Genomic DNA, 25550 nt, shown 5'->3' on the forward strand with positions numbered 1-25550 from the left:
AGTTACTCTAAAATCAGTAACAAAAGTGCTCGCTTCAGCAGCACATATACTATAATTGGAAAGATAGAGATTAGCATGGCCTCTGCGCAAGGATGACACGCAAATTCGCGAAGCGTTCCATATTTTAAAAAATTAAAATAAAATAAAATCAGTAACAAAAGAAACACTTTCAATAGACTGAACTAAACTATTGTATTATAGAACTTAACATACCAGAAACAGCACTGTCCAACCCAGCATATATGTCCAAAGAACCTTCATCATTATTTTTAAGAGGAGATGCTGCAAAAAAATTAAAAACTAGTTAAAACTAATTTTTTTCACTTAGTGAAATTTTTTTTCTTTTTTAAAGATTTTATTTATTTATTATTAGAGAGAGGAGAAGGGAGGACAAGAGGGAGAAACATCAATGTAAGAGAGGAACATCGATCAGTTGCCCCTCACATGTGCCCCCACCAGGCATGTGCCCTGACTGGGAAGCAAACCAGCAACCCTTTGGTTCGCAAGCTGGTGCTCAATCCACTGAGCCACACCAGCCAGGACTCAACTTTTTCTTATAGAAAATACAATGAGGTATTTGGGAACAAAGGACAATGATTTACACAACTTAATTTCAAATGGGTCAGGAAAAAATTGTGTGTGTGTGTTTGTGTGTTTAAAAATAGAGTATGGCCCTGGTGCCTGCCTGTGAAGCAAAAGGTTGCCAGTCTGATTCCTGGTCAAGGCACATGCCTGGGTTGTGGGCCAGAGCCCCATTTGGTGGCGTGCAAGAGGTAACCAATCTATATTTCTCTCGAGCATGAATATTTCTCTGCCTCTCTTTCTCCCTCCCTTCCCCTTCTCTAAAAATAAATAAAAATCTTTAAAAGAGAGTATGCACATGGTAATAAAGCCACTGACATAACCAGGCAAAGGGTTCTTTACATGTTCTTATTCTTGCAACTTTTCTGCAAGCTTGAAATTATTTCCAAACAAATAAACATAATTATGACAATGCTAATAATAGTTAAATTTTACATTAAATCCTGTTATGTTATGTGGTAAAAGCAAAATTCAAAGTAATGTAGGCAGGAAGTTGTGAGAGAGTAATATGTAAAAATAAAAAGTTATTTCCAACCAATGAGATTAACAATGTAGTTTTGTCCTTCAAAATAATAAAAGTTGCAAATATAGTAAAAGTTACCCATTTGTGAAATTACATAAAAAGTAGAGGTGCTCATTATATTTATTATACTTTTAATTTTTCTATTGGTTTAAAATATCTCAAAGAAAAATGTCATAAAAAATACACAGCAGCATAATTTGAAACTACATCAGCAAAAAATTAACACCAAAAAACAAATTAATACTGCCCAGAGTGGTTATTTCACTATATTTTCTGTGAATCCTTCCATATGTATGAATATTAACTTTTAAAAAGATGTTTAAGCAAAAATAGAATTCTACTAGACATGTTTTACATCATCCTTTTCATTCTATCACATAGTAATCATAATTTTAGTCAATAAATATACATTTATAATGTCAAAAAATTTAACGAGGTTGTCATAGTATAATCACAATTAAGACAAAAGTAGTAAATGTTTCAGGATCTGAAAGTTTACATTCCACATCTTACTTAAAATATTTTTATTTTATGAGTTGATTTTACTACCAGGTCTTGGTTGTCTTTCACAATAGTTGTTAATTCATTATATTTAAGAGGGTTGAGCCCTACCCAGGTAGTTCAGTTGGTTAGAGCATCATCCCAATAAGCCAAGGTAGTGGGTTCAATCCCCAGTTAGAGCACATATAAGACTCAATCAGTGACGGCATAAATAAGCTAAGCAACAAATCAATGTTTCTCTCTCTCTCTCTCTGAAATCAATAAATATATATATATATATTTTAAAGAAGCTTGAAAGTATATAACAAAAAGGTTCACATTTACTGGGCACTTCCTGTTTGCTGGGCATTTCGTTGTATTAATTCATTTATCTGTGAGGAGAAAAAGTTGATAATGACAGTGTTTTCAATAAGAGTAAGTAAATGGCCCTGGCTGGTGTAGCTCAGTGGATTGAGAATGGGCCTGCAAACCTGAGGATTGTGGTTCGATTCCCATTTAAGGCACATGCCTGGGTTGCAGACCAATTCCTAGCAGGGGACTCATGAGAGACAACCATACACTGATGTGTCTCTCCCTTTCTCCTTCCCTTCCCCTCTAAAGATAAATAAATTAAAAATCTTAAAAAAATAAAAATGTTTTAAAAAAGTAAATGATTTGTAATTAAATTTACAAAGATAGTGAAAATGAGCTCTTACCAGAGAAGACATCAAATAAACTTGTTCCATCACCATTGTCATCATCTGCTGCCATGGTCCTATTTCCTTTTGATAGTTGCCATCTAAAATATTAAACATAAAGATTTTCTACTGTTAAAAATCAATCTCACAATTCAAAGAATAAACCTAGCTTTAAGTTAAAAAGTAACTGTCAGCTCTCATGGGTGTGGCTCAGTTGTTTGGGTGTCACCCTGCAAAGCTAAAAGTTTACTGGTTAGTTTCCCAGGCAGGGCAGATGCCTGGGTTGTGGGTTCAGTTCCCTGGTTCCCCACCCACCCTACCCCCCAGTCAGGATGCATGTGAGGGGCAACCAATCAATCAATCAATGTTTCTCTCACACTTTGATATTTTTCTCCCTCTTTTGCCCTCCCTCCCCTCTCTCTAAAAATAAACAAATAAAAATCTTAAAAAAAATTTTTAAAAGCAACTTTCAAAATTTGGACACGCTGAATGAGCTCGCTATCGTGCTCACTTCCGCCAGCTATCATACCAAATAAGTACAACTATATGGTGAATTTTGTGAGTCCTCTTAGCAAATCATCAAACCTGGGGGTAAGTCTTGGGGATGCAAGGCATACATATTTTCACCAACAAGATAGTACAACAGGGAAAAAGCAAAGAGTTTGATACTATTCTAGGTTGGTAAAGTGTGAGAAAACAAGTATTATCATATGTCACTCAAGTGTGTACTGGTACAAGCTCTATGGAGGCACTGTGATAATCGCTACCAAGTTTTTAAATGCAAAGACGCTTTGACCCAACCATTTTATATCTAGAAATTTGACAGATACACAAGCACACAGTTACAAAAATGTTTTGTACAAAAATATTTTTTTAATTCTATTAATTTTTTTTAGAGAGGGGAGAAGGGAGGGAGAAAGAAGAGAGAAACACTGATGTAAGAGAGATAAACACTGATGCGAGAGAAAAATGTGGATCGGCTGCCTCTAGTACTTGCCCTGACCAGGACTGACCCCTAATCTAGGCATGTGCCCTGGCCAAAAATTGAACCCTGGTGGCCTTTCACTTTGCAGGGCAACGCCCAACCAACTGAGAGCCACACCAGTGAGGATTGTACAGAACTATTTAATGAAGCGCTATTTGCAGTGGCAAGAGCCAAAGCAACACAAAAATCCAAAACAGTAAAATAAAACAAAAAAAATCTGACTTATCTGACATTAACTAACGTCTAAAATTCTCTACTATGACAGCTAAACTTGATGGATGTTGCCTATGATCAATGAACTATGCCTACCTGAGGTTATGGAGCATAACTGTGCCTATACACTTCTGCTCCTACCAATTGAGATACACACTCACCAATAGCCAGGTGCATTTGTTACCAAATCCAATTATGTCTGTTCCCTTATTTTTCTAAGTAATAATGTTACAAAACACCACATTACAAAAGGGAGTTATTTTCCAGTGAAAACTAGGCTAAATGTTTTGGAAAAACTCAAAGGTAAACAGTAAGACACACAACACAACTGCTTGTCAAACCAAGGGAGGATGAGATAACCAAAATTAGTGGACAGGAAAATCTAGTCTATACTCAGATTGATTAACAAGTATGTTACTCCACTTTAATAAAAAAAAAGTGCTAGGAACCATAAACAATGTCATGGGTATGTTTTATGCAAGAAAGAAGCCAAAACTCCAATCCCTGGATTCATACAGAAAACAAAGGTCATGGATCTACCACAAGAGATACAATTTGTTATTCCTTTAAATAAAATTGAGGTATATACCATCTTTTTTTTTCATTCCCTACCTTCTCCATTCAGTTTGATACAATTATTTCTCACTTAAATTATTTTAAAAGTCTCCTAGCTAGTTTCCAGACTACCATTATCTTTTTCCTATCACCATTTTCCACACTGAAGCAAAAATTAATAGTTTTTGTCTAGCCTGTGTTTTATTGCCAGGTCAGAAACCTTCAGGAGCTACCCAAAATAACATTAGCAAGTTAAGCTTTCCTAGCACAGAACCCAAAACCTTTCCCAGAAATGTTTATCAACTTTCCTCACACTGCTCCCCTTACCTACCACATTCAGCTACACAACTGATTCTGTACCACCACAGCATGTTTCTATAATGCAAGTCTGCGCATTCATTACTGATAAATAGACAAGTGACATCAGTATAATACAGAAATTACGTTGGTTCAAACAGTGCTCTTCCCAGGATGTTAAAGTTTTGCACCATTAATTAAACACAGCAACACCTGAAGGAATCTAGTCCTTTATATGATGGTACCCTTCTCTAGATACCCAACACTTCCTTATCACAGTATAACAACAGCCTTTGTCTTGCAATGGCTTAAACACGGTTTTTCCTCAATCTTTTTTTAGGGGATAGGGTGGTAAGGGACCCCAAACACAAGGCAATGAACCAGAGCCATTCCATCTGCCATCACAATATTTCACATAAAATCTGCAATTTCTTCTACAGCCACAATCTTGGGTGCTTATGTCCCTCTTTTCTTGTCTCCACAAATCCACAGCCTCAATTCTTCTTCATTCTACCTTCCACTACGCTATCTTCAGAGTTAAAGTGGGGCTTCCAGTCAAGATGGTGGTGTAGGTAAAGGTGGTACTCACCTCATCCCACAACCACATCAAAATTACAACTAAACTACAAAACAATCAATCAGAACCACCTGAATCTAGCAGAATGGAAATCCTACAAGTAAGGATATAAAGAAGAAGCCACATTGAGACTGGTAGAAGAAGCAGAGAAGAAACAGGTAAGTCCCACACCAATGTATGGCAGACAAAAATTGGGAGGGATATCTCTGGTGCAGAGAGGTTCCCCCTTAGGAGCAAGGAGTCCCAACCCCACACCAGACTCTCCTGTCCAAGGTTCTGTGCCAGGAAGAGAAGTCTCCGTAACTTCCGGCTGTAAAATCCAGAGAGGATTGTGCCTGAGGGAGACACAGTGCTTATGGAGTCCCAGGCAGTTCCTCTTAAAAGGGCCCACACACAGACTTATTTGGTTGGACTCACTAGCTCTGAGCTCCAGCTCTGGGGCAGCAGCTCAAAGGCACCAGGGACACACAGGGAGGAAGTGAACCGTCCGGCATTAGAGTAAAAGCTGCAGGGGCACCTTTCTCCCAGACAGAAGTGCTGGCAGAGGCCACTGTTCCCTTCCTGGGTCCTTTCCCCAGAGAGCCAGCCAGTGGGTGCCATACCTGGGTCTCTATCAACCTAGCTCATACAGTTAGCCCTGCTCTGGTGATTCCCTGAAACTCTGCCCCACCCAACTTTGTGGGCTCACCCAAGCTGTTTCCAGCGGCTTTTCCATTCACATGGCTTGTCTTGACTTATGCTTCAGACTTTCCTAAAAATCTCACAAACAAGCATTATCTGGCCGGGCCTGGCACTAGGTGCAGCCGACCTTGGTTCATAGCCTGGCCTCTCCTGGATAACTCCAAGCCCAGCAAAAGTAGCAGCCACCTGCAGATCACTTTGTAGCTCATGCTGGGTGGTCCCAGGCAGCGCACAGGAGGCAGTTGACCTTGGCCTGCACATCTGGGAGGCCCCAGAGCCAGCACACCTGCTGGACATCTCCGAATCACATCAAAGCACCACCCAACCACCTCCACAAGTGACACACTCAAGGGGAAGATTCAGTGGATACGAGCCCCACTAAAGTAAGTCCTGCTCCATGGGGTAGGCCTCTGCGCAGCTGATCCTCCATAGCGGTTGTGGCCAGTTCTTACAGCCAATCGAGCTGGGGTGATCCATTCCACTGATGTACCAATAGCAATTAAAACTCAACTATAACAGGAGAGGGTACACAGCCCACACAGGGTGACAGGGAGGAAGGGTGCACCCGGAATGCCTAGCTTGGGTGAATGGGGAGGCTATGCCACTGGACCTTATAAGACACCTACTACATTAGGCCACACTACCAAGCCCAGGGGCCATAGCAACTGTATTTAACACATAGAAACAAACACAGGGAGGCCACCAAAATGAGGAGACAAAGAAACATGTCCCAAGTGAAGAAACAGAATAAACTCTAAAAAAGCAATGGAGACAAGTAGCCTATGAGACGAAGGGTTCAAAACACTGGTTATAGGAATGCTCAATGAACTTAGGGGAAGAGTAGATGAACTTAGAGAGATAAAATAGGACATGAAAACCAAAACAAAGAACCAGTCAGAAATAAAGGATACACTAACAAATGAAAAATAATTTTCAGGGAATCAACAGTATAGTACATGAAGCTGGGAATCCAATCAGCTTATGATTACATTTTTTTTGTGGTATTCCTGGAAAAATTTCCATCTCACCCACTGGACTATAAGTTCCATGGAGACCAAAACAGACTGTTAGACTCTACTCTGCTCTATTCACCACTGCATCCCCAGCTCTCAGCACAGGGCCTGGCAGGTTGGCAGTAATAACAACAATAAAAAAAAAGATAATTAGTGAAATTCCCAATTTATTAAAAGACAACTCTGAGGTTCCTAACTTTGATAACAAAGTATTCATACTCTTAACTGAAAATTGAGAACCAAAGACATGTTGAACTATCTGTAGGACATCCAGGTTAAAATGTCTCATACACAGCTGGAAACTGTACGAAATAGGACACAAGATAAGATGTAACTGTTACTGTTGAGTTTACTTTTTTGGAACTACAAAGGCTAATGACTGTCTTAGAAAGGGACGGAGGAAAAGAGAACGGATTATGTATCAGATTCCTGGGAAGAGAAAAAGGGGCTTTTGCACACTCGCTCTCATCTTCCTCTGATTGAGGATCTCAATATACAATGAGAACTGCTACTGACAGGAATGTTATATGTATGAAAATTGCAGAAGCAACATCTTAAACACTGAGAAATATGATGAAAGAGTTGCAGGCTCAATCTTTTGAGAAACAATTCCAATAAATTCAGATATGAAGGTGAAGATGAGAGAAGGATCACCTAGAGTTTTGTGATACCTGTTAAAAAGAATCTAAAGGCCCTGGCTGGTGTAGCTCAGTGGATTGAGTACAGGCCTGTGAAGCAAAGGGTTGCTGGTTCAATTCCCAGTCAGGGCACATGCCTGGGTTGCAGGCCAGGTCCCCAGTGGAGGGCACGTGAGAGGCAACCACACATTGTGGTTGAGGCAACCACAACCACTCTTTCTCCTTCCCTTCCCCTCTCTCTAAAATAAAATTTTTTAAAAAGAATATAAAGGAAGTTTTCTTTAAAAAAAGAAAAAAAGAGGGAATGAAATAAGCATCTGTAGAGAAAAACTGAAAAAAGCCATAGGAGAGGGAGAGTGTATTTTTAGGCTCATGGGAAAGGATAAATCTAACACAGCAAGATCCCTAAAAAATATGTAAGAGGAAAATAACAACAAACACTACATATACACTGAACACTGTGTGCCAGATACTGATCTAAATATTCTAAATGCATTATTAAATCACTTTAAATCCTTCACAAGTCCTTTGATATATACTACTATTCTTTTTCCCTTTATACAGATTACTAAACAGATACAGAGGACTAAGAAACATACCCCAAAGTCAAACAGCTGGTAAGTGGCAAATCTGGGACTGGATCCTAGCTCTCTCTGCAAAGCCAGATGACAAAATCGAAAATAATCACTAATGAGCATAATTTTTCTTTCCAATGGAGACACCTAGTTGTAAAATGGCAAAAAACGCTAGAAGATAACTGTAGTGGGAAAGGAGGGAATCTGCGCCCTAAATGTCTCTGTCCCCTTCCAAGGAGGCGCTGAGTAAGATGGGGAAGGGGCCTTTAGAGGTGAAAGATTTGGAGCTGGCTGTAAAGAGTGGAAAAGACCAGAGAAGAACCTGGGAAAGAACATGTAAGAATCAGAGTTAGCTTGCTCTCTGAAGCACAGGACATTAAGAAGCTTCTCTGGGTCAAAACAGTCTCGGAAACAACCAACATCAATGATCACTTTACATTTAGGAAAACCCATTCCTCCAAAGAATCCCTTCAGAAAGCCTTTAAGAGCACCTTCCAAGATGAGACTGTTTTGAGGGGAGGGGGAGGGGCGGAAAGTGCGGCCGAAGGAGCAATTCCTACGTGCGCTCGCCCCCAGCACTGCCTGGATCCTCTCCAAGGACCAAATGGACGAAGTGAGAGCCAAGACCCAGAACCGAGGGCAACGGGAACCCGACTACCTGCGGGCCCCGGACATCAGGTGCGCCCAGCCCTCACCGACTCTGCTCCTCTCTTCGACTCACTGGCTCCCCGGACGCTGCCGGCCTCCGCTGGAGGCACTACCTCGCCATGCAGCTCATTCCTCAGCAGCCCCGTACCGGGCAGACACTGGCCGCAACTTACACACCCTGCCAGACCCAAGACAGCCCGGAATCCTTTCGGAACAGCGAGGTCTCCCTGGCATCTCTGCCAATGCAAGAGCGCAACCAGGCCGCGGAGGAGGGACTGAGCGCCTTTGGCCAATCAGACTAGACGCAAAGCACGTCCCGGCGCACATAACTAGTTCCCGCCTTCGGCAGAGGAAAAAAAAAAAAAACACGGTTGGCGCCAAACTCCAGTGGCCTTCGGTGTAAGCCTATGGGGAAATGGGCGGGGCCTGAGAGGGCGGAGAAGGAAACACAGTGATGCTTCATTACGGAAGAGGTGGGGCCTCAACTAAGGTAGGGGCGGGGTCCGGGAAAAACCTTTAATGAAAGGGAAAGTAAACTCTGAGAAGGCCTTGTGATTTATTTAGTCCTTCATTCCGTAAATTCTATTGAGTGTCCCACGTGCTAGGCAGAGAGTACTGGACGCTGGCTCGATAACGATGAATTAGCACTGTTCCTTGCCCTCAGACACTGTGCTGAGGGCAAACAACTTAGCCAGAGTGTTGGGAGTTTTGAGGAATGGATACCAGTCCAGTGGCGGAGGTGGGGGCAGGGATGGAGAAGGGGAGAGCTTTTTAGAGAGTGGAACACTTGAGTAATCTGATAGAACCTGCAGGAATCTGAGGTGCCCATAGGGTCCAGCCTCCGTAGGCGGAGCCTGCGCCATTGGCTGGAGAGGAAGTAACAAAGGCAACTTTCTCTACCACTTCATCTAGGGATCTTGATCCCTAGCCATTTCCTTTAATTTGTCCGTTTTTACACCTTGCAACTTCATATCAACTTACCACATAGTTATTTTTAATGAATTTATTTACTTTTAGAGAGAGGAGAAGGGAGGGAGACACAGAGAAACATATATTCGGTGCCTCTCGCAGACCCCCAGCAGAAACCCGGCCTGCAACCCAGGCATGTGGGCTGACAGAATCAAACAGGCGACCTTTCAGTTCACAGACCGGCACTCAATCCATTGACCCACACCAGCCAGGGCCCACTTATTTTTTTTTTACACGTACTTTTTATTTTATTTTGTTGTTCTTCTTTTTCAGTTGTCCTAATTTATTCCCATTGCTCTCCACCGCCAAGCCCACCGGCACCTTCTACCTCAGTCTATCCCCACCCTGTGGTCAATGTCCATGGGTCATTCATACATGTTCCTTGAGTAGACCCTTCCCTTTCTCCCTTTCTCCCCTTTCTCCTCCCCTCTGGTCCACTTATTTTTTTTAATATTTTATTTATTTATTTTTAGAGGGGAAGGGAAGGAGAGAGGAAGGAAACATCAATGTATGGTTGCTTCTTGTGCATCCCCTGCAGGGAACTGGCCCCTGCTGGGAACTGGCCTGCACCCCAAGCATGTGCCCTGACTGGGAATCGAACCACGATCGTGTGGTTCGCAGGCCTGTGCTCAATCCACTGAGCTACGGCCAGCCAGGGCTGGTCCACTTATTTTTACATTCTTTCATTCCTTCTTGTATATGCCCTGATGGGATTGAACCCAAAACCTTGGTGTATCTGCAGGATACTCTAACCAAATGAGCTAACTTGGCAGGGCTGAACTTAATACATATTTATACATTTTTGAAAAAGTTCTCTTCCAGTCCCAGGCACTTCAAGAGCCATGGGCTTGGGTGCAGAGATGGCCAAGAACTACACCACAGACAACCAGTCCCCCAAATGGCACAGAAACAGCATCAAGAAACTCGTCACAAAGACAGGAATCTCTCGAGGGGGTAGACCCCAGGTTCCTGAGGATCATGTGCTTTGCCAAGAAGCACAACAAGAAGGGCCTGAAGAAGATGCAGGCCAACAACGTCAAGGCCATGAGCACCCATGCTGAGGCTATCAAGGGCCTGATCAAGCCCAAGATCCCAAAGGGGGGCAGCCGCAAACTCAGTTGACTTGCTTACATTGCTTAACTCAAGCTCAGGAAACATGCTCGTGCCTGCATCGCCAAGGGTCTCCTGCTCTGCCAGCCAAAGACCAAGGCCCAAGCCCCAGGCTACAGATGCAGCCAGCACTCAGGCTCTAGCTCAGGCTCAGTCTCAAGCTCCCAAATGTGCCTAGGCCCCTGCAAAGGCTCCATAGTAGAGGCTTTTGTCTGCCAATGTGAGGACAGAAGGACTGATGTGCCCCCGGTGCTGGGGTCCTCCTGTGGTGTTTGTGCAAATAGACCTGAGGCAGGGTTTGTCCATGAAAAAAAATTTTTTAAGTCCCCCATTAGGAAGAATATGTTTTGGGAGAACACTGGTTTGCTAAATTGTCCCCCAATCAGCCTAGCTACTAAAAAGTTAGACACTTAGGAGTTCCAGGAAATGGAGACTAGGAAAGAGTAAAAGGTAGAAATCACAAGGCATTCATTGTTGCTGGAGCAGAAAAGCTGGAAAGCAATGCAGGAATCAGATCTTGAAAGGCCATGTATATGTCACCGAGCTTAGAATTTACCTCCAAGTGTTGAGGCATAGGGACCACTGAAGGATTTTAAGCTTCGGGTTGTCATGATCTGATTTGCATAATTAAGATCCTTTGGCCTTGAGAAGGAGGATTCTGAAATGCTCTCATATTGATCCAGGCTACAGAAAATGAGGATCTCAAAAAGATGGTAGGTAAGAAAGGGGATAGATTTAGAATAGAGGATAAAATTGGCAAAACTTAGCAATTGGTCGAATGTTGGCTTTCAGCATAGCACTCATCAAAAAATGTTTATTGAGAGCATAGCATATATACTATAAAAATAAGTAAAGGTTTCTCAAAACATTATCCTCTGGAAAAGAGTGACCTTATTATTGAAGTCATTAACAAAGTCTCTCATTTTACTGGTATACTCTTAAATACTTCACATTGTGGATGAAAAAGGGGCCACATACTAAATCTGACAAGCTCATGGGAGGCCTACATGGCTGCCTTATGAACTCAGAGACCTGAAGTAACTACATAGGATGGTCTGAAATTAAATTTTTCTAACTAAAAGCAGTTCATAGCAGGTAGTCATATCCTGAGCCAGTATTTTTCCCTACCAAAGGTCAATCTCCTTAATCAAGCCTGTCTGTTGTCTTTTTGCATCAAAGATGGCATACTTGATAATATACCTTTGGAATATCAAAGTACTTTTCTTTTTTTTCTACCCCTCCACCCCTCAAAACACAACCACTGCACCAGAGCAGAGACCACAAATCCCCTCATTCTTAAAATCATCATGTTAATTGTTAATTGTTAACTACTTTATGCCCACAAAAGTGATAGATTAGGGAGGTGGGGGGTGGGGGAAAGGAAACTGGGGGGAAATCTCTAGGATTGGATAAAAAGAGAAAAATAGATACATAATTCCTGTACTATTCTGTGAATTGGAAATGTCAACATGAAGCCATGATTTTTTTCAATTTGAAACAGCCACTGTTTATTAATTTATCAGATTATTAAAATAACCATGGTGGATACCTTAGTTCATTCTTCTAATGAGCCTGTTGATCTGGTCTTGCCTGTGGCCAGCATCTCCACCTTCTACAAAATGGTTGGTCTTTTTTTTTTTTTTTTCATTTCACCTCGTGAAGAAGGTAATTTGAAGGACCATGGGTAGTTTTTGCTTTTTGAAGTGTTTTCCAACTGTGGAGATCTCATGAATCAGATCCTCCATACAGATCATGCCATTTTAATGAAACCATCAAGCAACAATGTATTTGCCCATCAGGGCAATTTGTTTTTTGTTGATTTTGCCACAACCACACTTGTGGATCAATTCATTCACTGATTTCAGGATTGGGTACCCCCCATGCCATATATGGTTCCACAGTCCTCAGTCTTTTTGAGCTTAACAAAGGTGCCATTGAAGATATGGCAAAGGTGAAGAAGCTGCAGCACCTTTTGGAACTTTGGGTTCATACTATTAATACTTCTGATCCTGATGACAAATGATGGTTTTGGTTTTGTGGGTACAAAGAAGTTGTCAGCTTCTCTTAGCACCCTAGCCATTTCAATCTCAGTTCTATACATCTGCCTATATTCTTTGTGATAGTGCTTAGCTTTTTTTTTATGGTTAAGTCACCTTCTTGCCTTTCGAAGCATCCTTTGGACAAATGTCCTTTTCATGCACTTGAAAAGCAGTTAGTTACCTACAGGGTAGTTCCCATAAGACTGACAGCTGATTCCTCAAAAGAAATTTTCCAGGCAAGATGGAATTGGCAAGAAATATTCAAAATCATGAAAAGCAGGGACCTACAGTCAAGATTGCTCTACACAGCAAAGATGTCATTTAGAATCAGGAAGCAGATAAAGAACTTCCCAGACAAGAAAAAACTAACAGAGTTTATCATCATCAAACCATTATTATATGAAATAATAAAGGGACTTATTTACAAAAAAGAAGAAAATCAAAACTATGAGCAATAAATGGCAATAAATACATATCTATCAATGATTGAATCTAAAAATCAAACTAAGCAAACAAGAAGAAAGACAGAATCATGGATACAGAGAGCATTTTGATGCATGCCAGATGGGAGGGGGATGTGAGGGAATAGGTGAAGAGGTGATTAAGACATACAAATAGGTAGATACACAATAGCCATAGGAATGTGAAGTACAGTGTAAGAAATGGAATGGCCAAAGAACATATATACATGACCCATGGACAGGAACAATGGTATGGGGATTGTCTCAGGGAGTGGGTAGTGGCAGCTGGATGGAGTGGGGTAAAGAGGGGAAAATTGGGACAAGTGTAGTAGCATAACCAATAAAATATAATTACAAAATGAAGTAATTTTTTCCCACAGCATTAGATAACTGGAATAGTAGTGATATTATCAAAACAAAATAATGTTGAGTTTTATTAAAATTGTTACATAAAATGGGAGAATGGAAAGCCAGAGAAGGAAAACCATGTTTGATAAACTTAAATTAATAACCACTACCATTTACACAGTATAGTTAAATTCCCTTCAATTTTTAAACTCCATTTATAAATGTAACACATTTGATCTTTTTTAAAAAATGCTTTAAATACTGATAGGACAAACATAAAAACCCTGACAAGTAAAGCATTCCTAAGTACTTAAACGTGTAGTGAACCTCAAGTTCTCTCCAACAGTCTAGTATTTTTAATAACATTAGTCAATTTCACTTACTTTTAAACTTAAAATGAAAAGTCTACAACAAACCAATGAACTTATCTGCATTTCAAAATAATATATACACCTATAAAGGAAAAAAGGCACTAATACAAGGAACTTTGAAAAATAGTTTATATATTCTCAGTATAAAACAAAAACAAATAAATTTTAAAAACTTGCAAACAAATATTAATTTCCATTTATCCAGTTGGTTATTTATAGTAGTATGAATATAGGAACTCTGAAATCATATTGCATGTATTGTAAAATTGAGAAGTAAAGAAATGTATTGAGTATTGTGGGAGCCAGAGTTCTCACTATGGAAAAGGATGATACAAATACAGAGTGGAGGAAGACAAGATAAAATCCTGTAATTTTCGGATTACACTAAAGGTTATCAGTATGAACTTAATGATTTGAATACATATATCTATATCTATATCTATAGCTATCTATCTATATATACATGTATGTTGTATGTGTATATATTCATATTTTCTACTTCTGTTCCCTGAAAGGGCCTAGAAGCAGTGATAGCCCAATAACAATGAGTGATCATAGTGTCCAGATCTTAGTCCCTAGATACTGTTGATTATTTAATGGAACTCCTTAGAGATATGGATGATCCAGGAGTGGGGCAGGAGGGTAAAAAAGATGATCTTGGAATACCTCTTGTACTAGAAAGTAAGGAAGTCTTCAAAATATAACTAGGACATGCCCAAGAACAAGTGCTTATAACTGAGTCTAGTAACTGGAACCCTGTGAAATTGTTTGCAAAAATTATGAATTGGTACATTTTTCTGTGGAAAAAGTCCTAGCTTTCAACCAGGGGAAAATATTTGCAATTCATACATCTGACAAAAAGTTATATCCAGGATATTCTACCACCCCCAAAAGAAAAAAAGTCACACACAAATAAACAGAGAGCCCACTTTTTCTTTAAATGAGCAAAAATTTTTTTCAAAAAATATATTTAAAAATATCCACGGGAGTATTAAACATTTGAAAACCTACTAACATCTCTGCTCATCAGGGAAATGCAAATTAAAACCATGAGATACCTCCAAAAACCCACCAGACTGACTAAAATTAAAAGTCTGAAAATAACAAGTGTTACAAAAAATATGGAGGAACTGACACTTCCATGTTTTTCTTTTTTTATAAAGATTTTATTTATTTTTAGAGAAAGGGGTAGGCGGGAAGAAAGAGAGGGAAACATCAATGTGTGAGAGATACATCAATGAATGCAGCTTTGAGGAGGTATACAAAATAAAGGCTTTTATATACAGGAAGGAGCAGAAACAAGGACGTTATACTCAGCAACAAATCAATTGGTTATTGCAAGGTTACTTTCCTTTAGGGGATGGCAAAAGTTTATCAGGCAGATTACCTAACTAATGCTGATCAGAGAATTCATGATTGACTGGTCTAAGGTTCTGTTTCTGAGGGAGCAGAAGCTGTAATTAAGTCTTAGTTTGGTGACTTGGGGATTACTATAGCTGATCAATTTTGGGCTTGTACTCTTGTTTTCAACAATAATAAATGTGGGTATTGGTTAAAGAAGTTGAAATTTGAGGAATGCCTGGGTGTTCATGTGTGTTGGAACTTCTGGATATTTTGGAAAGAGACCAGATGATAGGTGAGGCCCATTTCTGTGGGAAGGGGATGGAGTTTTCTTTTTTTTTTTAATTTTTCAGTTTTATTTTTTTAATTTTTTATTTTTTGTAGATTTATTTATTTATCTTTAGAGGGGAAAGGAAGGAGAGAAGGAGAGAAATATCAATGTATGGTTGCCTCTGGTGTGTCCCCTGCCGGGAACTGGCCTGCAACCCAGGCATGTGCCCTGACTGGGAATCAAACTGTGATCGTGTGGTTCGCAGGCCCGCGCTCAATCCACTGAGCTACACCAGCCAGGGCCAGGGGATGGAGTTTTCTTGAAAGAGGCAGATTTACCTGACAGAGGGGCCTTCTCAGAGCACAGCAGAGAAGGGGGTGATTGTGAGATAGAGGAGCAAGGATAGCAGCAAGGATCTCCATGAAGGGTTTAGTTACTTTCTTCTTCCTCTGGAGACTGGAGTGTGTAATCGCTTTGAACTTTCTCTAAACCTTCAGTAAAATTTATTATGTCACTTTCAAGCCTGACCTCCCATCTCACCTTCTCCAGAAGTTTTTCCTATTTCTTAGGTTGAGCTGGCAGCTTTCCCCACTTGTACTCTCATAGTAACCTGTCTCTGTCTCCCTACTACAGCCCTGTGTGACAATAATCCATCTTCAACATGAAACTGCTAATCCTCTAATGACAGAGGTCTATCACCTCTATACTCCCAGAACCTGCTAGGAACAGTGTGTCTGGCATAGTATTAAATGTACATTGACTCTTAGAATTAGTAACAGTTGTGCAAACAGGAAGTCTTGAGGGAGGAGGAGAATTTTGGGGGGCCCCTCATGGGTATTTACTATTCGATATGAAAGGTCATAGTATGTGCTGAATAAACTAACTGTAAAAAAGAGGCAATCAATATTTATGGAAGGAACTTATAATTTAGTAAGAAATTTGTTATTCTAAATAATAATATGAAAGGCTTAGTTTCTTCTAATTTTCAATGTGCTTTGCTTGTTTTATGTATAAAATCATGGTTGTTAGGGAAAATATAATTTAAAACAATACCTCCTCACTTCCTCCCAATGCTGAAAATCTCTATATAAGGTAGAAGGGAAAGAAAACCATTATTCAATAAGCATTAAACCAGAATGTGAAGCACATCACAGACAATTCCCCTAGGAGACTGCAGAGGCAGGAAGAAAGCTCACCCTTTTATGTAGTGTTAAAAAATAAACTGAGGCATATTAAAATTTTAAGTTTGTTTAAGCAAAAATCAATTCCCACTGGGCAGCATCAAACCGGTAATGGTTCAGAGTGTTCCCCAGACAGGAGCCAGGTGTAAGACTTATATAGAGAAAGAAAGGAAAGTGTTTGATTTACTATAAATTATTTTTAAATTTTTGCTTATTGATTTTACAGAAAGAAGAAAGGGGAGAGAGAGAAACAGCAATTTGTTCTTTCACCCATTGAATGACCCTTGCACATGCCCCCACTGGGGATTGTACCACAACCCCTGTGCATCAGGACAATGCTCCAACCAACTGAGCTACCCAGCTAGGACTGATTGGCTATAAATTTTTTTAAATATACTTTATTGATTATGCCATTACAGTTGTTCTAATTCCCCCCTTCATGCCCCTCCCCCCTGCACACCCCCTCCCCCACCATTTCCCCCCTTTAGTTTATGTCCACGTGTCTCAAGTTCTTTAGATTCTATATTTCCCATACTACTCTTGCCCTCCCCCCTATTTTCTACCTACTGTCTATGCTACTTATTCTCTGTGCCTTCTCCCCCCTTCTCCTCCTCCTAATCCCGTTGCTAACCCTCCATGTGATCTCCATTTCTATGGTTCCATTCCAGATCTAGCTGTCCTCTTAGTTTGCTTTTATTTTAGGTGTGGTTGTTAATAACTGTGAGTTTGCTGTCCTTTCACTGTTCATAGTTTTTATCTTCTTTTTCTTACCTAAGTCCCTTTAACATTTCATATAATAAGGGCTTGGTGATGATGAACTCCTTGAATTTGATCTTATCTGAGAAGCACTTTATCTGTCCTTCCATTCTAAATTCTTTCCAGTGATTGGCTATAAATTAAAGGCTAGCTGGCTCTTAGTGAATGTCTCTTTTAAAAATATTTTATTTATTTTTAGAGAGAGGGAGAGAAACATTGATGTGAAAGTTTGCGTCATGTACCGGGATCTGAACCCCTAATTCAGACATGTGCCCTTAACAGGGATGAACATGTGACCTTTTGCTCTGTGGGGCCACATCCAGCCAACTGAACTGAGCCACACCAGTGAGGACAATGATTCATTGTAGTTAGTGTTTTTGATCTTCTAACCTTCAGGCATTTACAGGCTTAGATTTTGGTTTGCTTAGCTAGCTACCTCAGTCTGATGGCCTCTTTGTTTAATTAATTTAACAATAGCCAAGTGGATATAACCATTATATTACATTACATAGGTTTTCTAATTTAGAGTCAGGTGACAAGTTAGGACTCTCTCCACAGAAATTGCACAACTGGGAATTATCTTCCTTGATGATGATTTCATCCCAAAGAGATGGCTCCCAGGTCCTTGAGGAAACCTAGAGTTGTGAAACTGGGGAAAAGCTATTGTAAAAAGATTTGCATACATTTCAGAAGGAGAACAAAAGGAATTCTGAAAGAAAAGGGAGCAGTGAAAGCGGGAAAGGAGTTTCTTTCCTTATTTTCCACAGAAAGAATAGCTTCTTAATTTGCATTTTCCCTTACAGTTTATAAGTAGATAGAGAAATCAGGTAGTGCACTAGTTTCTCAACAAATATATTTCTTTTGTAATTTGCACAAGAGATTTAATTAAGTAAATTATTACTGGTTTTCTCAGTCATCTAGTTACTTGGAAGGCTTGAGCATTATTAAATGCCTATTGTGTATGAACACAGTATGTTAGTGCTCTGTGAGATACAAGGAAAAATAAGGCACTTCCTGTGTTGAGAAGTTTTTTAAAATATCTTATTTATGTAATTTTAGAGACAGGAAGGGAGGGAGAAAGAGAGGGAAAGAAACATCGATGCGAGAGAGAAAAATGTCAACCATTGCCTATTATATGCACCCTGACCACGGACCCAACCTGCAACCCAGGCATGTGACCTGATAGGGAATTGAACCAGTGACTTTTTGCTTTGCAGGACAACGCCCAACTAACTGAGCCACATTGGTCAGGGCCAGAAGTTTTTATTAACTTTGGGAGAAAGATACAAAATCAGAACTTCTAGTGAAAAAACAAGGCCTAGAAAAGTGAAGTTGCTTAACCTAGATCACATAGCTAGTTAATGGAAAAAGTACATTCAGTGGTTCAGGTCTTTAGATGCTGGCTCAGCACTCTATCAAATTCACATGATACTCCTGATATCCTAATGAAGCACCAGTAATTTTCTTTTGGTTGTCTCTGTTTTGCTCAATCACCAACAACTTTTTGATAGCAATCCTGGAGGTTAAAGAAGAGTGCTTGGGAGAAGTAAGGATGTTTACCCCTGGTTACATATTTATGGTGCAGTTTAATCTATTCCTCTGTCCTCTCTATTTTCTGCAATGGGTCCAGAGATTTATTCCTTTTTGACAAGATGGTAGTTGGTATTAAGTTCTTCCTTCAGAAGCCACCTAATGTTTGTTTTAACAGCCATTCATACTTATTACCTCAACAAGTTAATTAACTGGGGGTTGGAAAATGATAATATTCTAATTCTATTAATTCTTTTTCATCTTAGCTGGAATATTTTTATGAAGAGACATTTACCTTGTATTTGGCTACCCAGTGATACAATTCATATATAAAAGGCAAGATAGCCCTGGCTGGTGTGGTTCAGTGGATTGAGCACTGGCCTGTGAACCAAAGGGTTGCTGGTTTGATTCCAAACCTGGGTACATGCCTGGGCTGAGGGCCAGGTCCCGAGTAGGAGGTATGCAAGAGGCAACCTCACATTGATGTTTCTCTCCCTCTCTTTCTCCTTCCCTTCCCCACTCTCTAAAAATAAATAAATAAAATATTAAAAAAATAAATAAGGACTTCTGGCCAAGATGCAGGCGTAGGTGGAAATACTATACCTCCTCACACAACCAAATTTAAGGACAACAAAGATTTAGAAACAAAAACACAACCAGAACAAACAGAAAATTTTACTGTACTGAAGTCTGACAACAATGAACTATTCATCCAGACCAGTAAGAGGGGCAGAGTTGGCAGCTGGCAGAGAGGGGTCCCAGCAGGAGGAGGCAGGGGTTGGCAGAACTGAGTGTGGAGAGGAAATGAGCAAACCCAGTGACACATGCAAGGCGGTTGGCCAACTATGGACACACATTCATGGGCAGATAAACCAGGCAAAAAAAAAAAAAGGGGGGCAGTGAAACAGACCATGCAACCCAGGGCCCCAGCAACAGGAAAGAAAGCCTAAAAGAACCAATTGAAAAAAATTTGGGGGGGTTGAGGTGACGGGAGAGGCTCCCAGACTCACAGGAGAGTTCGTTGGAGAGACCCACAGGGTCCTAGAACGTACACAAGCCCACCCACCCGGGAACCAGCACCAGAAAGGCCCAACTTGCTTGTGGGAAGCAGTAGAGGGGACTGAAATTCGAGAGCTGAGCAAGCACCAATGTTCCCTCTCTAATCCTGCCCCCACATACAATGTCACAACCCAGCAACTGGGTTGCCCCACCCTGGTGAACACCTAAGGCTCCGCCCCTCATACGTAACAGGCTCGAACAGACCAAAACACTATGGCTCAAACAGAAAAGCATATCAAAGCCCCAGAGCCAATGCTTCTAAGCAACCAAGAAATAGCCAACCTATCAGATGCACAGTTCAAACACTGGGATCAGGATGCTCATAGAACTGGTTGATTTTGGTCACAAATTACATGAAAAAGTGAAGGCTGCACTAAGTGGAACGAAGGAAAATGCACAGGGAACCAATAGTGATGAAAGAAAACTGGGACTCAAATCAATGGAGCGGACCAGAAGAAGAAGGAAACAACCAAACAGAAAAGAATGAAGAAATAAGAATTCAAACAAATGAGGAGAGGCTTAGGAACCTCCAGAACATCTTTAAACATTCCAACATCCAAATTATAGGGGTACCAGAAGGGGAAGAGGAACAGCAACAAGTGGAAAACTTATTTGAACAAATAATAAAGGAGAACTTCCCCAGTATGGTGAAGGAAATAGAATTCCAGGAAATCCAGGAAGCTCAGAGAGTCCCAAAGAAGGTGGACCCAAGAAGGAACACACATAGGCACATCATAATTACATTACCAAGATTAAAATGAAGGAGAGAATTCTAGAAGCAGCAAGAGATAAGGGGACAGTCACCTACAAAGGAGTTCCCATCAGACTGTCAGCGGATTTCTCAAAAGAGACCTTATAGGCAAGAAGGGGCTGGAAAGAAGTATTCCAAGTCATGAAATGCAAGGACCTACATCCAAGATTGCTCTATCCAGCAAAGCTTTCATTTAGAATGGAAGGGCAGATAAAGTGCTTCTCAGATAAGGTCAAGTTCAAAAAGTTCATCATCACCAAGCCCTTATTATATGAAATGTTAAAAAGACTTATCTAAGAAAAAGATAAAAACTATGAACAGTGAAAGGACAGCAAACTCAAAGCAAACTAAGCAGAGAGCTAGATCAGGAGTGGAGTCACGGAAATGGAGATCACATGGAGGGTCAGCAACAGGGGACTGGGAGGAGAAGCAGGGAGAAGGTACAGAGAATAAGTAGCACAGATGGTGGGAAGAAAATAGAGGGAGGGAAAGAGTAGTGTGGGAAATGTAGAAGCTAAAGAACTTGTATGACACATGGACATGAACTAAAGGGGGGGAATGTGGGGGGAAAGGGTGTACACAGTGGAGGGGATGAAGGGGGGGGAAATGAGACACCTGTAATGGCATAATCAATAAAATATACTTAAATAAACAAATAAAAAGCAAAATATATTTTTGGTATCTTACTTTTATTTACAAGCTTTCAAGATTGATTTCTTGTTCTCTGAAGATAACTGATTTTCACAAATAATATTATATATTCATGGATTTAAACATATACAACACAATTCAATTTATTACAATTGTTGGCCTTATAGAGGCTCACATTTTACCATTTGGTCAGTTGGGACCTTTTCAAATTGGTACTGTATGGAAGGGAAAAAAATCTTTTTCCTCTACCCATTTTGGGTTCTCTGGCTTGGGCTTAGTACATTAGGCTAACAAACGACAGGTTAACAAGAGAATAAACAAACAGAAGTTTACTAATGTGTATCACACATACATGGGAGAGCACTCAACGATAAGTAACTCAGAGAGCTGTTTAGAACTTTGACTTATATAGCATGTTTAAAAAATAACAATAATCCTTTTGCTTCTCTGAGAAGCACCATTGCCAAGAAGAAAATAGTTGATCCATTTTCTAAGACTGGTAAGCTGTACAAGCTTACTAATCTTTTGGTGACAACCAGATGGTGTTCAACATAGTAAGTATGGGAAAAACACTAGTCACGAGAACTCAAGGAACCAAAACCACATCTTATGGTGTCAAGGGTCGTGTTTTTCAAGTTAGCCTACCTGATGGGCAGAATGATTAAGCTGCATTTAGAAAATTCAAGCTGCCCTACTTGCTGTGGCTCACTGGCTTGAGTGCCAGCCGGACAACTGACAGGTCACCAGTTCAATTCCTCGTCAGGTACATGTCTGAATCTCTGGACAGGTCCCCAATCGAAGGCATGTGAGAAGCAACTGATCATTGTTTCGCTTGCACATCAATGCTTCTCTCCCTCTCTTCCTCCCTCCCTCCCCCTCTAAGAAATAAAATCTTTAAAAAAAGAAGAAAATTCAATCCAACTACTGAAAATATTTAGGGCAAAGACTGCTTAATTTCCATGGCATGGATCTTACCTGTGACAAAATGTGCTCCACAATAAAAAAATGACAGACCATAACTGAAGCTCACATTGATTTCGAGACTACTGATGGTTTTTTGCTTCATCTGTTCTGCATTGGTTACTAAAAAATGCAACACTCAGATTCTGAACACCTGCATCAACAGGTTCGACAAATCTGGAAGAACATGATGAAAATCACGACCAAAAAGCTGTGGACAAGTGACTTAAAAGTAGTCTAATTGATTCCAGATGGCATTGGAAAAGACATAGAAAAGACTTTCCAATCTATTTATCTGACTCATGTTGTCTTTGTTAGAAAAGTCAAAATGCTGAAGAAGCCCAAGTTTGAATTGGAAAAACTGATGGAGCTTCACTGTGAATGTAGTAGTTCTGGAAAAGCTACTGGGAATAAGACAGGTGAAGTTGAACGAACTGACAATTGAGTCTCCCACTCCCGCTCAAGAATCTGTTTAAAATTCACTTAATGGTGACAAATAAAAAATCCTATTTGTGTCTTGTCCAGGTTAATCAGGTGGTTTAGGGTGTCATCCTGATACACCAAAGTTGTGGGTCTGATCCCTGTCCAGGGTACACACAAGAATCAATGAATGAATGCATAAATAAGTGGATCAACAATTCAATGTTTCTCTTCCTTCCTTTCTCTCAAATCAATAAAAAAAGTTCTATTTGTGATGTTTAAAAATAGAACAATAAATTTTTAGAGACATGACAAAACGAAGAAAAAGAACTCTGAGCTTCTCTAGTGATAAATTGTGAGAAGGCAAATATATGGGGAAACTAATGGTAGATAAGGGCTAGTTTTAGCAAGGTTATGTAGTTTCCTCTAATGCTGCCTCTGGGCTGATAAGGATGTAGAGTTGTCTCGTGATTGACTTCTCTCCTCCCTGGTAGAGGGGAGGGTGGACACTTTTACAAATTTAGGTCCTGCTTTTAGGCAAGTAAGTGGAGGCCAGAGAGCTTTTGACTCCATTTCTTTTCAGGTGCCTTCAGCTCAGGAAAGCTTATATGCCTTATAGACCAGCAATAATTTTGTGAAGAAATGACAAGACAAAAAGGGTTTAAGCTAGTAAATTTTAGGGAAGTGACTAGGAGACATATGGCAGTAAAACTAGTGGAAGTTAGGGGTTTAGTGAGTTTGTTTGTACAGACCAATTTTAGTGTTGACTACCAGTCTCAGGTGATAAGGATGTTCTTTTATTCCAGGTACAGGAAGAGCACTTTTCTCATGAGCAATTTTATGACCCACTTTTAAGGTAGAAAAAGGAGGGGTGATTGGACAGCACTTCCTGTATCTGCTCTTTCTAAAGTGACTGTAGCTTAAAATAACCAATATACTAAAGCAGCATATTTGGGGGTGGCATGTCCTGAATTTTAATGCTTAAGTGGCATATTTTGGGATGGCACATTCTGCTACCCTTTAGCACCCAAGTCCTTTTGAATGACCCTAGGAGTCTTAAAATAGAATTATTTTCTCTTTTATTATTGAAAATTTCAAACATACAAAAGTACAGAGTTCAATGAACTACCCTTACCTGACATTGAATTTCAATAGTTCTGAATATTTGCCAATCTTGTTTCATTTATACCTTCTTCCTTGCTTATTATTATTACTTTTAGAGCTTTATTGAGGAGGTATAATTTATATACCATAAAACTCACCCATTATAAGTATGCAATTCAACAACTTTAGTGAATTTATAGATTTGTGCCACCATTACTACAATACAGTTTTAGAACATTTCCATCACTCAAATATGTTGCCTCATGGTCGTTTCAGTAAATCCTCTCTTCCACTTCCAAACGCGGGTAACCACTGATCTGATCTATCAATATCAATGTAGTTACTCCAGAGCCCTTAATGCTCCTGCTGCTGCCCAGCTAAAGTCTTGGGATTTCTCTCAATAGTCATCCTGAGTATTCTTTTTCACACTTTTCTGTGTTGAGCCTCATTTTTTAGATCCCGTGTTTTCTTTCTGTTAACACCCCATATAAATGACACCCCTCTCAACAGATTCCTGAGAAAGTGTGTGTAGGGAAGAAAAATAATTTTCCCTCTGCCTCCTATATTTTTGGCTGAGACCCTTGTTATATAAGACAGATAAACAAGAGAAAAACACACAGTTTATAAACATGCATGCTTCACATACAAGTGTACATGGGAGACACCCCGGGAAAAAATAATTAAGTCCTCAGTTTTTGGTAATTTTCATCCATTTCTCTATGTCCTCAGGGACCCTCTCAATCTTCTTGGAATTTAAAAATTCCAAGAAGATTGGAAATATTTATTTGGAAATATTTTCTACTCCATTTAAAAAACTCATTCATTTTGGAAGTTCTGCACTTGAGTTTGAGTTCCCCCAGAAGCCAACATTCAAACCCTAGGAAAAATTCAAATCCAAATACATTTTTATTTATTGTTTTTTCCAAATACATTTTAAAAGGTTGAGTCATAGCATCCTAAATGATATCAGTGTATCTACCCCTTTTAAAAACACATTAGAAGTATAACGTACACGAAGTGTACAAGTCTTGCACACACTTGTTTAATATTTTGCTTTTATCTACCAGAGTAACCACTACCACCCAGAACAAGATGATAAAACCTTTCCATTACCCTAGGAGGTTCCCTTAGGCCCCTTTGCAGTCAATAGCCCCAAAGGCAGTCATTAGCCTGACTTTATTATTATTTTGGTTTGTTCTTGAAGTTCAGGTCAACGTACTTTTAATTTTATTGTACTTTTATTTTATTTCACCACTTTTTAAAAACAATTTCAGAATATTTTATAACGCATATACCATACCTTATTTAAACGTTCTCCAACTGAATGTTGCCCCAACACCTATTTCCTATATTTAAGTTAAGAAATGCTGCATGGGGTGTCACTGATATACTTGTGCAGAATTTCCAAAGCTAAGAATTGTTGGGTCCGGGACGGACGAATCTGCCTTTCTTTCCTATGAGATCTTTTTGCCTGTTGAAGCGGAGGGAGGTACGGTGAGCTGAAAACTACACGCCCCTGGGGTCTCCACCTCTTCTCCAACCTGGTGGAACGTTCTGTGTCGTTTTCCTGCTGGGCGTGACCTCCTGACTTCCCATCACTAGGCTGTGGACTAAGCAATTTATACTCCAAAATCCTTCCCGGAACTGGCGCACAGTGACGTCACGCGTTTCCGCTGTCGAGGGGGCGGGGTCGGGTCGCCCTGCCTTGGCGGTTGTGGTCGCGAGGTAATGACGCGGGGCGCCGCGTGCTTCCCCACGTGGGC

At 40.1% G+C, this 25550-nt stretch overlaps 1 protein-coding gene, 1 non-coding gene and 1 pseudogene across 4 annotated transcripts in view; 1 reads left to right on the forward strand and 2 right to left on the reverse strand.

The window, feature by feature from the left end:
• The window catches only part of CASP8AP2 (caspase 8 associated protein 2), a 30233-nt gene extending 21507 nt beyond the window's left edge, over window positions 1-8726 (reverse strand). For all 3 annotated transcript variants that reach the window (XM_037039275.1, XM_037039277.1, XM_037039276.1), the window contains exons 1-3: window positions 8476-8726; window positions 2302-2384; window positions 214-282 (exon numbers count right to left, since the gene is read on the reverse strand). In XM_037039275.1, coding sequence (XP_036895170.1) covers window positions 214-282; window positions 2302-2384; window positions 8476-8492 — 169 coding nt within the window. In that variant the 5' untranslated portion in view covers window positions 8493-8726. The remainder of the gene's footprint in view (window positions 1-213; window positions 283-2301; window positions 2385-8475) is intronic.
• Window positions 26-127, forward strand: LOC118982410 (U6 spliceosomal RNA). The gene has a single exon (XR_005065537.1). It is a non-coding gene; the product is annotated as a U6 spliceosomal RNA (small nuclear RNA).
• A 3368-nt stretch (window positions 8727-12094) lies between the features above and the next one.
• Window positions 12095-12741, reverse strand: LOC118982387 (60S ribosomal protein L7-like; annotated as a pseudogene).
• Between the last annotated feature and the right edge of the window lie 12809 nt (window positions 12742-25550).

The sequence above is a fragment of the Sturnira hondurensis genome, unplaced genomic scaffold (assembly GCF_014824575.4).
Source record: "Sturnira hondurensis isolate 20B ecotype Veracruz unplaced genomic scaffold, ASM1482457v3 Scaffold0025370, whole genome shotgun sequence".
Lineage (NCBI taxonomy): Eukaryota > Metazoa > Chordata > Mammalia > Chiroptera > Phyllostomidae > Sturnira > Sturnira hondurensis.